Below are 15,329 nucleotides of genomic sequence, written 5' to 3'. Positions count from 1 at the left end.
TTGGGCGTGGTTCAATGAAGTAAATGTAAAACCTGTTAAATCATTTTCGTCTTTCACATATTATTATACACTATGTCATATGAATATTATTGCCATCAACACTAACCAGGCAAACCGTGTCTGCACGCCTGTCTAAAATAGTTCAATCAAGAAAGTTCAGTGTAGCATTTGTATATTACAGATTTTAGATTTACATAATACTCTTTGCTAGTAAAAAAAATATGTATGCAATTTTGTGGGCTATTACAGATTTTAGATTTACATAATACTCTTTGCTAGTAAAAAATTATGTATGCAATTTTGTGGGCTAACTGTGTGAACAATCCCACTGTTGAGTATAATCTTTAGTGTTATTTTGAATGAAATTTTTTTTTCAGTTGCATATTTTTAACCTTCAGTGTTATTTTCAGTGGACGTTTGTAACCTTCAGTGTTATTTTCAGTGGACGTTTTTAATCTTCAGTGTTATTTTGAATGGATGTTTTTAATCTTAAATGTTATTTTGAATAGACATTTTTAATCTTCACTTTTATTTTCAATGAACGTTTTTAATCTTGACTGTTATTTTCAACTTTTTTAATCTTTAGTGGAATGGATATGTTTACCCTGTACTGTTATTTTCAATGGATATTTTTACCCTGTACTGTTATTTTCAATGGATATTTTTCCTCTTAGTGTTATTTTCAATGAATATGTTTTACCCAGTTGTTGAGTTGTTTATAATTGGCCCAATGTAAGATCAAAATTACCCAGCATTTAAAGGTGCATGACTAGAGTGTTGTCCAATTATGACACATTGTTTGTGACCTCACATTGAGGCCCATCACCTAAACATTCAGTGCGCATGTGTGTGTGGCAGGCAACCTTTAAGTGGCAAAATTTGATGAAAATTGTCAAAAATGGGCTAAAAAGTCCCGTTGTAAAAAGTATGAGCAATTCTAAAATCTAAAAACATCAGGGCATCCAGCATCCAATGGGGTGGGGTGAGGGTCAAGATTTCTCACATGGGGATATATGTGCTTCCGACTCCAGAGGAATGATGCACAGCTCTATTACAAGACCCATTACATACATACAACTCATATGGTAAATAATGCTGAAAACAAAAACGTAAAACATAACCAATAATACTATAACCTCCATAAATCATTACATGGATTAAGGTTAAAATGATGTCCCTTTTAGTACCATTGTGACATAATTGACAACAACCATCAGACCAGGATAGAAGTAAATCGGAAGCTGACTCACGATAACACGTGGCACGACTCGATGACAAGCTAATTGAAAAGGAAACTAACTCGCAACTCATTGGCCGGCTAGCTCACTCAAGATTTTTTCTTTTCATGTTTTACTCTAACTTAAGAACTACCCATGTATATAGTATGATCATTGTGCTGAGTGAACTTGTAATATAAAAAGATGAACTATTTGTTTTTCTTGTTGAATCAGTTCTGAAAAGCCAAAGATTTGTTATAGTAGGCAGAATCTGGAAATTAAAAAGTAAAAAGTCAGATCTACAGTATGCAGACTTGTAGGCCATCATTCTGATGTTGGATCATATCACAGGCCTATTCCCTGACAATACAAGCTAATTACAATCATATTTTCACTTATTTATCATTCATTAATATTCCTCCTGATTAAAGTTTTAATATAATTTAGTGATTGAAAAGTGAAAACAATTTTGAATTAATTTGTGACAAGTTTAGTAGAACATTTCTTTAAAATGAGCCTTATTAACTTCCTTGCTCATAATAATTAAATGTTAGAAAAAGTTTCTTACAGATTGTAGGCCTAGGATTGTCATGTCATAAATACAATGTAATATGACAGAATCATAAGGGTGGAGTGGGGCATTGAACTCACCTTGTGGTTAGGGTATGGCAGCATTAAACATTCAAGGGAAATGAGGACTGGATATTGAATGAGCTAGCGATCTTGAAGAACTAACCAGTGGCATAGCCAAGGGGAGGGCGGGGGCAAAAGGGGCAGCTTCCCCTCCCCCTTGAAAAGTCTTGCTCCCCTCTTGCCTCCCGTGTGAGATCATGGTGACTGCCCCAATATTTAAGATTTGTAGGCCTTTTTTGTACTTTTTTGCCCCCTTTAAAATGTATCTTGCCCCCCCCCTTTGCCCTCCCTCTCAAAAAGTGCTGCACGGCTACGCCACTGGAACTAACTTGGAATAAAATGTTATAAGAGTTGAGAGTGACAGAACTGCTTTCTGAGAAAGGAACATTTTAGTGTACTAGAACTGCATAGGTCTTGATTGCCAGAATGGTTCAAACTGGGGAGGGGTCTAGTAGAGGGAACTTAATAGCCACATATACATGTGCTGAAATAATAGTTCAACAGTTAGTAACACACAATAAACATGCATTAATAACTCTCCTTGTCCTGTGACCATTTTTCTCTCTCATTGAAACCATGCAAGAATATGACCCATTTACCTTTTTGTTTGAATTCATTACAGTGAAACCACACCCAACCATCTCAACTCTACCTCACGCTTCCAAAAACAAGCCTCCGCTCTTCACCATCGGACATCACTACCAACTCAACTGCAGCGCTAAAGGGAACCCTACACCAAATATGACATGGCTGTGGTCACCGTGCGCACGCAGCGACCTCACTTGCAAACCATCAGCAAAGAATGAGAGCCTCTATGTTGAAGTTCCCGAAGAACATGTGGTTAGACCGAGACTGAATGAAGCCCTTTTGGATACATACAACTACAGGGAATCTGGTGTGTTTAGGTGTTTGGCTAAGTCTACCAAGTTTAATCAGAAGGATTTCTTTGTTGATATGGAATATAAATTGGCAGGTGAGTTGTTCATAGAGAACAAAGGTATCAGAAGGTTGTGGGTTCGAATCCCACACCAGCACGGCACATTCCCTTATTTTTTTTAAAAGTTGGGTTGTGTTCCGATCAAAATTAGTGTTTGGTTGTTGTCTTGTTTACTTGTAACACTTTGAGTTGGTTTACTGTTCTTTACTATCTTGTTAATGAGATGCTATTTTATGTTATAAGAAAAAAGAAACTTCTTGCCACAAAAGGGAAGTGGGAAATAGTTTTTAAAGAATTCCACTGACCATTTTAGATTGAACCTTGGACCTTTGGGTTTGTGGACTGATGCTCTAGCAACTGATCTTATGAGTCAATCAGGAAGAAGAAATGATGTGCAATCTATAGGTATTATTGGCATCCTGGTGTAATTTCCAAATGCAACCTGAACCTAACCCTAATCTTACCTTGATTTGGGGAGTTTACTAGAGTCTGTAATTACACCAGTACCCTCCATATCTGTCATCTAATTATCCAGGAATCATTGTAGGTTTTGCTGTTGTTAATTTTATGTATATTATATGCAAGATTCTTGTAGCAAATTTATTATTTTCATAATATGTTATTTCCAAATATGTTATCCAAGGTTATTGAAAATGAGATGTAAATTAAAAACTGAATTTAAAACTGAATATCTGTTTGATTATTTTCAGATGTGGATAATGGGTTAGCTGTTTCTACAAATGAACTCAGTCCTTTTGAAGAAACCAACGTTACTCTCACTTGTAAGGCTAGCATATATGCATTCAATCGTATTCAATGGACATACACAGACAGTAATAACATAACCAGTGTGATAAGGCGCAGGGGTGAGGGGTACAAGCTAGAAACAAACACACAAAGTTTCTCCAAAGTATCTTCATTGACATTGATTGATGTGGATATGAACAGCACAGGGATGTACAACTGCACAGCATCACAAAGAGATGGCCATAATTATTCCGCTACTGTTCCGATCTTTGTGCGAAGTAAGTACATAATACATATTTGAACATTTAAAGTGGTATCAGGGTCAGTGGTGTAACCAAACGGGGATGCAAAGGGGATATATCACCTTGGTCTGGGGCGGACATTTTAAAAATGAATTTAGAAGAGCAGCAACGACATCACTTGCATTACATTCCAGATGTTAAATCTACATCATATGCAAAATTTGAGGAAATTTGCACGAGTCCGTTTTATTTTAGGGCCATTTGTCTATAACTGGTCTTTACATGTAGCCCTATGGTCGAGGGCGCTATAACCCCCATTTTAGGAACAAAAATATGATTTTTTAAAAACAGACTCGTGCGAATTTTATAAAATTTTCAAAGCATGTAGTATAAACATATAGAAATATAATCAAGTAGTTGCCCTACCTGCTCTTCTCCGAAAAAATAAAAAGTCCTATACCTCAATGATAATGAAACCAAGGTGGGGACGATGGGAAGACTGCCCTGGTGGAAAAATATTTTCAGCCAAAATTGGGATGTAAAAAATTAAAGATGAAACCAGAGACTCATCTGACAAACGCTCAAACACTCACACAGGGACGAGCTTCACCAGTACTGTAATAACCAATGTACTAATAGAAATATTGTAACTTTTGATGATCATTGATCTTTCCCCTTTAAATGAGATCAAATTCTCAGTGATCAGGTTACTCCACCCTGTAACGCTGAGTCTGATTTTCTGTTAGAAGAGATTTGTATTATAAAAATATAATGAACAAAGCAAGCAAGTGATGTGATAAAATTGTTATCATTTCTTTCTTTTGAAATATTAATCATTCACTTTTGTATGTCGGCTGCAAAAACCATATATTCTGTACTTGAAAGTGTTATGTTAGGATAAAATATGCACTATCCAAATGGGAAATACCTGTTAAGTTCTTTCTGTGAAACACCGTAAGGATATTCAAGTAAGTGTTCAAAGCTATTGCAGTATATCATACTAAATTTAAAAAGAAACCTCTTTGTTGAAATGAAGATGTAGTATACATTAGCTTACATGTTTCATTAATGGTACGAGGAGTTACAATTGCCCCAGGTCTACTAGACTAGCTAATGCATTAGTCTTGTAGTGTTCAATCAAGGTGTTTCCTTGCCAAATGCTTCATGTTTTCTTAGATCAGTTACAGATTTTCTTTGCTTCTGTTATATATAGTTTGTTTCACATGGAGTACCTTTTCATCAAGTCTTAATAATGTAACATTCATGATAAAATAAAGCAATTTGTGTAAAATGTGTGTAAAGTAGGTGTGTGCTTATATATTTGTATGTTTGCATTTGTATATTTGTGGGTGTGTGTGAATTTATTTTGTATTGGTGGGGGGGGGGGGCAGTGTGCATCTATATTCACCCGGTTAAATTCATAGCACTATGACTGTGGATGTTTACGGTTACACAATTATGGGTCTACACACCTTTAGAAAGACTGTAGCATACAAGTATGTAAATCTTCAGGCAAATTGCATGATTTCAGGAAATTTTGCTTGGATGGTACCTGTAAGTATAGGGAAATACACATTTTCAGGCAATGTTGAAGCAGTTTCAGGCATTTTTGTCGGTGCTTGTTTTCATCCCTGAGCATATATGTCCTCCATTATGGATGTTATGTTAGTTCCACAGTATGGCGAGTAGGCTTAATTGTCAGATTTGAGTATGAAAGTCCACGGTTTCAATAGGGAAATATCAAAATTTTAATGTCTTTGGTTTTCTGTGTAAAATACAAGGGACCATGGTTAGGGTCTCTACGAGTAGGTGGGTGTGTCGTGGTGTATATGTCTCTGTGTTTGTCTGTATGTATGTAACCTGGTAACAAGTATATTGAAAAAATTGCTATAATCATGTGTCCTTACATTTTGTCATTCACAGAATTGATATCCCCTGAAATTCTCAACAATGCAACCACCATGGAAGTAGATAAAGCACAAAAGTCATTTACTATCCATTGTAATGCTACTGGACAACCGATTCCAAAATTTAAATGGTACAAAGATGACAGAGAAATCCCTAATTTAAAAGGACCTGTTCATAACTATGTTGGTGACAATTTCACCATCTCACAACTGACAAGGAATAGTATTACCCTGAGTGATAGTGGTGTGTACAGGTGTGTCGCAACTAACGATGGTGGCAACGATGAAACCACGGCAACAGTTTATGTCAAAGGTCAGTATTTCTAGTCATTCTTTTATTTTCATATTTGAATATATGGAAATTAGGATGCATTTGCACACAACAACAAAAATATTATAATATTTGAATGTATTGAAATTAGTTAAGGGCTCGAGCTGTATTGTTTCAAATATCTCCGAAATGAGAGAAATTTGCCATGTTTGATGTGAATTTTTGCCTAGCAATATTGATCATAGGTTCAAAATTGATGGTGCATATCAATGACCAAACTCTCTAGTTTTATATTTGAGCCTGATCACTTGTGTAAGGTCTTAGGAAATTATGTAAATAGGCGTGTATATTTGATGTTACATTATTGCTCACGCACTTTCTAGTGGCAACGAAGATTTCATGAATTGACTTTGCATCGATTTACCAGAAGTTCGCTTAATAATATGTTGCACACTCTATATAAATAATTACGGTACTTACTTTCAACTTGAGGGTAAGGCATGTGCCTTAATTGGTATCGTTTGTGCACACAATTCATCGTAATTTTGCAACCTTGGAAACGCCTATTTCTTATTGCAATTTTGTCCATCAAAATTTAAAAAATGTCCCACTTTTTTAACGAAAAAGACTTCTACACCCATTCCGTTGGCGAAGAAACCCAAATTTGTGTGTATTTAGTAAATGCATCCTATTCAAAACGTCCACTTTAGTGCTGAGTTTTGCCTTTATATGTCATATCTACAGAATTGATGTTATGGAATATTTTAGCATAAATTCATTGATTTTATTTTTTTTTTTTTTTTTCTTCCCTCAAAATTTCACACATAAGAAGGCCAAACACAAGCGTTGCACAGTGGTTACTATGTTTCTTCCGATTGGTGTCTTGAATTAGTATAAATCCACATTTTCCTGGTAACAGTCCATTGCAATACTTCATAACTAAAAACATGTGTCACTCTGAGCAGCTCTGGATTCAGTGTCGATATATTTATCATCATTTCAAGGGGTCTCAATGTAGGTTGTCAATATACGCTTAATGTATAAAACCGAACTTAGTCTCTGGCCGCGATACTGCCCAGATCATTTTTCTACTGCCAAAATATGTTATAAAAGCCTTCTAAACATTGATCGCTTCGGCTAACGACTAAAATTTACAGGGACCGGCTTATTCTATACACTGTTCAATAGCCTAATTGTGATCTGGAGCTAGCATTTTTTTTCATAAATATCGCTTTCAGCCTCTATTGGACTATAAACCATTCGATAAAGTAGGCGGGGCATACATCGGAAAAAACGACAACCAATTTTTTATATTCCAACATGTATAATTATTCTTAGAGTAATTTAGTGAAAGTTATTAGTAGAATTTAGTGTCGAGTTATTAGTAGAATTAGAGTTAGATCAGAATGGGGTAGGCCTATTTGGGGGTAGCCCGGGGTAGGTGTGTGTTTTAAGTCGACGGAGTGTGGATTTATTGATGTGGGTGCTGTAGGGGGTGTGTGGGATGTGCGTGTGTGAGTATTAAGGGTTGCAAGGTGGAATGTGTGCATAGGTGAGGAGTTGGAAGTCAGAATTAGGATTCAGAGAGTCAGGGGTTAGATAAGGTTTGGGGCTAGGTTTAGGTTTAGGATTAAAACTTAGGTTACAGGTTAAGGCTACGTTTAGGGTTATGGTTGGGGTTAGGTTTAGGATATATTTGTGTCTTATCATTAATTGTGAACAAAAAGAAAGAAAGAAAAACAATAAAAAGATACATTTCAGCATATACCTTCATATTACATAAATGTTTCATTCAGTCAAACATTTTACCTCAATCACCCTAAGAAAATAATACCACAAGGCAAGGGCAAAAAATTAGGAAAATGTACATTTTTCGGCAGGCATAATTGATGACGTTTTAACGTGAAATGTGTACAATATTTCAAAACCAAATTGTTTTTGTATAGGACAACGGATCAATTTTAATATGCCACAAATGGCCATATTAAAGGAGTATTTCGTGATCCTAGCATCCTCTATTTATGTCATTTTTCATTAGATATCCACGAAAAAAACCTTTTCCAAATTTCAGTTGATTCCGATTTTGCGTTCATGAAGTTATGCATGATTATGTGTATTACACTGCTCCATAGACACATGCGTTGTAATTTCGTTCTGGTGCACCAGAACGAAATTCAAATTTCACGATATCTTTGCTAAACGAATTAATCTGCAAGAAATATTTTGTACATAAACATTATGTAGCCAGAGGTTTCCAGTGATATAAAAATCTCAACTTTTTTGAGAAAAGTGGGGGATGAGGCTGTGGATCACGAAATGCCCTTTTAAAAGATAAGCGCACCCTAAAATAAGCAACCCGCCCTATACACCATCACATGTTACGCCACACTATAGGCCTACATGCTACCACACAGAGAATGCTGCAGTATTTTAAAACGTAGTTTATAAACTCTGCAAAGTAAATCACAACTCGCCAATACTATATTCCACAAATATGGACATTAATGTATTCGGATCACTGAGGTGTGTCCAATTTACACATTGGAACTGATTTCTATAAGCTTAACAATATCAATTGTTATACCTTTACGGTTAAGCTCGGTTGGTTTATTCAGGGATGAGACATGGGACAGCTTTTAAGGTGATAGAGGCACAGGTGTGTAGTTCGATTCCAAAACCACTAACTACCATTCATACCTATCACCTGTTTTTATCTGTATTATCATTCGAATTGCCCGTGGTACCTTACACGATGTCAACATTTTATATTGATGATGAGGTTGACATGAGTGACATTATATTGTATACCCTCTATTGCTTTAGACTTGACCAAGTCTTTTGACATGGTTAGAACAGTAAAATTAATTTGCAGAGAAAATTCATGATGTAGGCTGTATATGCCTAAGCCTAAATTACTAAGTTATAAGAGGTGTGCGACATATTATCATTATCATTATCAAGATATCATAGGCCTATTATTTTGTATTTAACATAGGCCCTACTTTACAGTTAACATGGTACTTTATGAAGTAGTATTAATGAATCATCAAAAATTCAAAATTAAATTCATGTAGGCCTATACTAGTATACCAAAATTATTAACTTCAAAATCTTCCAAACAGGACATAAAAGGTATAATTTACGAGGATACTATTTTGGTGCCACACTCTACATGCATGTAATCTAAGACCAATTGTATATTGAGTTTGGATCTATGATTTGTTCAGTTTCTTGTGAGTAGGCCTACACAATTTTTGGTCCTGCATGTATGTAATCTAACAGTATGGAAAATGGTGCCAGGTGCAATGCTAGCCATTTACATGTAAACATTAAAGAAACCACCATGATGAGTTAATATCAGCACATTTATATTTATTGCAAGCTGGATTTGACCAGGGATATGAGACAACACAAGGGGGGGGCATATAAAGCAATTATTGAATAGGCCTATATTGTATGCTTTCCCACATGTGACTTATACAACCAAAGCCTTGGGCCAAGGCTACTATAATTGCTTTAAGCAATACATTATGTAAAGCCACAAAATTTATTATTCAAGGTCTGACCGTCTGTTAATAACCTGGCAACAGACACGCCTACGGTACAAATAGTTGTAGCTTGTAAACATGGTAAAAAATACTGTTTATCGCAAAAAACATTAAAAAATGATACTTTAAGGTATTGTTTTGTTAATTTCTGTATGGCACATCATACATACACATGTGCTGAGGTCAAAAAAGTATCAATTTTGTTTTTGACCCCTGACTCACCTGTCATTCAAAACAACCCCTTAAGTGTGCACACAACAAAAATATTCAAGGTCAAATAATAATCTTGTTTGAAATTTATTTGATTTCAAATGATGTGTTTAATGTGAAAAAATTATGCCCCAGGGTTAATACACAAATTTGTTAAGAAATACAATAATATGTTAAGAAATAAATTTGTTCAGAAATAAATAAATTAGTTCAGAAATACACAAATTAGTTACGAAAAAATAAAAATTTGTTAAGAAATAGGGCAAAAATGATACAAGTATGAAATATCTGATGCGGCCTGTAAAAGAAAAAATTATTTTTTCCTTAATAGGTGTTTACTCAGTTTTCCTTTACTTTGTTACCAATTCCCTAGAAAATTGTGATGTGCTTATCATTGAATTGTTGTCTATAGTAAGCAGTGCATCTCATGGCAAATGAGATATTTTTGGTATTTTTTAAAAAGCCAGGCTCTCTGGATTAGTCTGCGTAGGCAAACCTAGAAAAAGAAAAAATTGATCTGCTGAGTATCTGACAAAAAAACATGTTTATACAAATTGACAAATTAAAATGAATATCTGTATGTATGTATTATCAAAACCGATGTATTCAAGTGTAATATGATGTCATCACACGGCTAGTCCGCATATGCTGATGAAATTATCCAATCTCCAGAGACCCTGATGATCTAATTAGGTAAATGCCCACGGGCTAGCGCAAGTCTTTTTACTGAAAAGCTTAAGAAGTAAAATTGATACCACGCATGATGACATTTCTAAAAGATGAAAGTATTATGATGGAGCTGGAAGGTTTCATGGATAATGTTTGATGTGTGACACTGATCCACTCAGACCAAAGTCAGAAATTTTGACAATTGAGTTATTACCCCGGGTTATTACCATTACTAACTTGTTTAGTGCCTAAGCTTACAGATGTTAAATCAAAAATCACTTGGTTGCAAAGTTTTTAAAATATTCCATTTTTGTATGTTTTTTATTGTTTTTGCATCTTATTCTTGCCATTGTCTCAAATTTATTGTTGCCGGTGTTTCAATCAGGTTGTGTTGCATATGATTTTTATTTTGGATCTACAAGACCATCATTCATTTGGAACTTACTAGCCAAAATGTGCTCCATATTTTAGGTTAACCCATTTACAAGATTTTAAATGTGCATTTTGTATCTAGTATCAAAAAGGGGTTGAAAATCCAGCATGAAGCTGGATTAGTGAGCAGTTAGAGCTAAGTTAGTCGCAGACTGTCACAATGATTGTGGCCCTCACGAACTTAACGAGCATGGAGTACGAGGTCAGCCAAAAGGGTTGGATGAGGTTGTTTGCGTGCATGCTCCCTCATTGCCTGGATATAATACCCATACCCAGATAGTATACATGTACAACTTCAAAGCGACAGAGCCCGGGTGTAGTGGTAGAGATAAGATTAGTTAAAAACATGGTGAAATTGGACCATCATCCTTTAATATAATGACCCCAACCTAGTTTGACAGCTAGCCTATGTCCTGTTTGGATTATGTCTCAAATACCTATATATCATATTAAATATGTATTTGTTTACCTTTATGCGTGATTCACAGGCTAGTTGCTTTCAACACACTAGAGCACTTAACAGCTCTATTAAAACTTTATTGACAAATATTTAGAAAACAAGATCTCAGCTTGGACTGGATCAATCATGTTTGAAATCAACTAAAAAGCTTTCAACCCCAGGAGCCAGGAACCAGGGGTCTTGCTCCTCCTCCCTATTGCCCCTGCGGAATGCTGGCTGCCCTGATATTTAAGATTTCTACCCCTCTGTTGTACTTTTTAGCATTTTTGACCATTTCCTTCCAATTTGGCCCTTCTTGCATGTTGCTTTACCCCCTCACCCCCTTTGCCTCTCATCTGAAAATGCCATGGCTACGCCACTGTTCACAAGTAAATTCTCATCTGAAGGGACTTAAAAACAAATATCTTTGAAATGTTCATTCTGGGGCAAGTTGAAAGCTTTGTTGCCACCAGGCAAATTGTGAACCATGAAGAAGTAGTTCAATCTGTTACAATAGGGTAAGTTGATCAAAAAGATATGGCTGAGGCATGGCACATTGATGTTGCCCCTCCATCATCATCATTGTAATCTCATACATTTCACCTCATCAAAATATTGACCCACATTAATATTTCCACTTATGATTAAGTTTTTTCTGATTTTTTCACTTTTCATCCCAGATATGGCGCAACACTCCATCAAATCCATAATTATTGGCATGACAACAAAACGTGATGTAGTGGTTGTGTCTGTTGTTCTTGGCGTTATTACACTCCTCTCTCTTATGTTGTTGACAGTGTGCGTCAGACGAGTGAAACAGGTAGGTCTATCAATGTGGTGGATATATTGTAGCCGCAGTCTCTGGCCCTCACTGACTTAGCGAGCGCGTAGCGCGAGGAACCGAGCGTGAGGCGTTCAATCGAGCGCGTCAACCTCTCTGGATAGTATACTAAATAGCAACAGAGCCCGAAAGTAGTGCTAGATATATTGATCAGGTATCAATAATATGATCATATAGCTACTCTTTGTATCAATCTTTTTACATAAAAACTGAATATTTTTCATATATTTTTTGTATTTCTGATTTTAGCCTAACTCCAGGGAAAATTCGAATGATTTTCTTCACTTAATAATGAAATCTTCTATTACCGAAGTACAGAAACGCAACATCATTATTTTTTTCATATTAGTGGTTTACTACATAAAAGTTTATAAGACGACGGTAACGCTAACGGCGCATCATCACTTGTCAGTCGGCTAGCGAGGCAGCAGGCTATATAGCTAGAAGTTTGACCTAATTTGATTGAAGCAGCTCAGTTAGTAATATACTCCAGGGAATTTCTGGGATTTTTGAAAATAAATTAAGACCGATCCATTTCATTTTAACTTGAGTATTTGAAATGCTAATAAAATCCATCATTCTGAATTTAATTTGTTTTAATAGCACAGATCACAGGTATCATAACCGATATCTTGGTTTCTTAATTTTAGTTTGGTTTCCTGAATTTAAGGATGAAACCAGGCAAGCAAGTATGAATATTTCAGGTGGCAGTTTTATTGGGTTGGTGTCGGGTGCCTTAGAAGGTGTTGTTTGATGGAATAAAAAAATGGTTCTTTTTGCCAATTTTCATTTTCAAGTTTGTCACTGTTTATTTGTCATAGACCAAGTAAGAAACTATCAGTAATTGAGAAAAGCCTCTCATAGGAGTTGTAATTTACACATTGAGACTGAAAAAACTGCCAATGTTCAGGAAATTTTGGATTTCTGGATTTTGTTTTGCTTAGGTATTTCAATAATAGATGTGACAGTCGCATAAAAAGTTAATTTATTAGAATGTCAAAGCATTATATTTTTGCCTGTACCTGCGCATAATATATATATATATTATTGTGAGTAATCCTTTAAATAAATAAAAAGTTAAGAAATTGTTGATAGTGCCAGTGGAAAGAATATCGAAGTGTGCTCTATGTTTTTTCTTTATTAGTCTGTAGTAAGAATGGCATGTATATTGCTGTGCATGCCTTTTCATATTTAAGTTCTTTTGATATTTTTAAAGCTCCCCTTTTGAAATAATTGTGGTGTATTTTATGCATTTTAATATTTTGCTTTTATCATATTTAATGCTGTATATATTATCTATTTTCAGTGTATGTCTTTTTTGTTGTTGTTGTTTTTAAATATTGTAAGGTGCTTTGTTGGTCTGTGTTGAAAAGGTGCCAAATAAATGACATTTAATAATAATAATAATGATAATATTTTTGTGCATTCTAGAGCCGACAAAAGTATATAGCAGGTGGGGATGACATGTTGCTGCCTATCTCATTGGGGCAGGTGGCTGACCTTGAGGACATCTGTGAACATCTACCTTATGATCCTAAATGGGAGTTTCCGAGAGAACGGCTCAAACTTGGTAAGTGTGTCTGACCACATATTAAAAGAAGACAACCCAAAATATTTGGTTAATTGTTTTAAGTTTCCAACTCAAATTCTCATTAAAAGGCAATCAGTGACTGTGAATGTTTGTACCAGCCTGAATGCATTAATCTCAGAGAATACAAAAGAAACTACAAAAGCAACAACAAACAAACAAGAAAGTAAAATGTTGTAATATAAGTCAATATTGGGTAACAGAATGAACTTGACCATTGCACAATTATGGTTAAGGTGCAGTCACACCACACTAAGGAAGCTTATTAAGATACAATCTAGTATTAGCCAGAATCTTTGTTTATTCCGTGCCTTTATGATAATTAGTTTAGGCAGGTTATGACAGAATTGAATTGAGGTGTGGTTGGGGTCAGTCTGGGAGGATATCATGAGGTCCGGCACTTGTGTCTTGAGGTGACTGGCTAATTATAGGGCTGTCTGTAAGTGAAAACAAGGCAGTGAAAGGTTACACAGACAAATGCCTTTATGGTTGTACCTATGTAGCACCTTGAGGAACACAAGCTGTATTGAACAATGTACCTTATTTGACCTGGTGAATATGGCGTTGTCTTTTTTAAAGACAGTTCTTGTTTTGTGGGTAAACTTTGTACAACACCTATCTCCACAAAAGATTTTGTCTATTGTCCTACCACAAATTAGTTAGCATATATGGGTCACTTTGACCATAGTTAGCATATTATATAGGTCACTTTGACCATGGTTACTCATAATTTGTTCATAAAGCATGTCAAACAACCATTAAACTTATGTCTATATCCAGGCTGTATGTTATGCTTGTTTCTAAATTAAACTATCTTGCTTACATGATAATCAAAGTGAATTAATACTCTGAATTAAACTTCCTGGTATTAAATGATTTTATTTATGAGGTTGATTTCACATTGTCAATAGCATAATACACTTGTTCTAAAAATGCAACAATTTGAATTTGGTCAGGCAAATTATTTTAACTGCAGTCTGCTATTTCTAGAGGTCTCTCAACCTATTTCAATTTTAGGAGGTTCAGATAAGTAGCACCAGCTAGCCTTCTTATTATCCGTCCATCCTTCCATCATCCATTTACTAAGTGTAAAAAGCATGAAATGATCCTACTTTGCAAACCTGCAGAGAGTTCATTCACAGATTTTATTGCTTAAATTCATAGACAATGGAGCTGCTAAAATCAATTAGAATAATTTTAGATATCAAAATGCAGAGAGAGAAATGGGTCAAGTATCATTTGGGACATACTTAGTGATTTGCATGCAACTTATTAGTGTCACCATGTAAATAGCACCAAATGTTGTCAATATTTGTTTTTGTTTTTTGGCGAACATATATAAAGGTTAACTGAAACTAGGCATGTTAGCACTCCCATGAATGCATTTTATATTTGAATTTAAATTAAAAGTGAATAATGTCAAATTTGGACAAATTTTGATGAGTTAATAAAATTTGAAGGATTGTTGTCTACTCTGGATATAAGCATGGAGATGTTTACTGGATTATGTCTTCTGGGACTGAGAGCTAGGGAAGTGGGTGTAATGTATGGGAGGATATTGGCAAATAAATCGAATTTTGGATTCCAATGGTCAAAATTTGTTGATGCTTGAGTATTTGTATGCCATTGTGTATTAAATATGATGCAT

General features: G+C 35.2%; 1 protein-coding gene across 1 annotated transcript in view; it reads left to right on the top strand.

Annotated features, from left to right (window-relative positions):
• The window catches only part of LOC140160156 (vascular endothelial growth factor receptor 1-like), a 165,380-nt gene that overhangs the window by 115,625 nt on the left and 34,426 nt on the right, over positions 1-15,329 (top strand). The window contains 5 exon segments of the mRNA XM_072183432.1: positions 2,473-2,823; positions 3,498-3,812; positions 5,700-5,996; positions 11,933-12,072; positions 13,525-13,663. Coding sequence (XP_072039533.1) covers positions 2,473-2,823; positions 3,498-3,812; positions 5,700-5,996; positions 11,933-12,072; positions 13,525-13,663 — 1,242 coding nt within the window.

This window comes from Amphiura filiformis, chromosome 9 (assembly GCF_039555335.1).
Source record: "Amphiura filiformis chromosome 9, Afil_fr2py, whole genome shotgun sequence".
Classification (NCBI taxonomy): Eukaryota; Metazoa; Echinodermata; class Ophiuroidea; order Amphilepidida; family Amphiuridae; genus Amphiura; species Amphiura filiformis.
The sequence above is the reverse complement of the archived record's forward strand: the minus strand, read 5'-3'. Positions and strand labels throughout refer to the sequence as shown.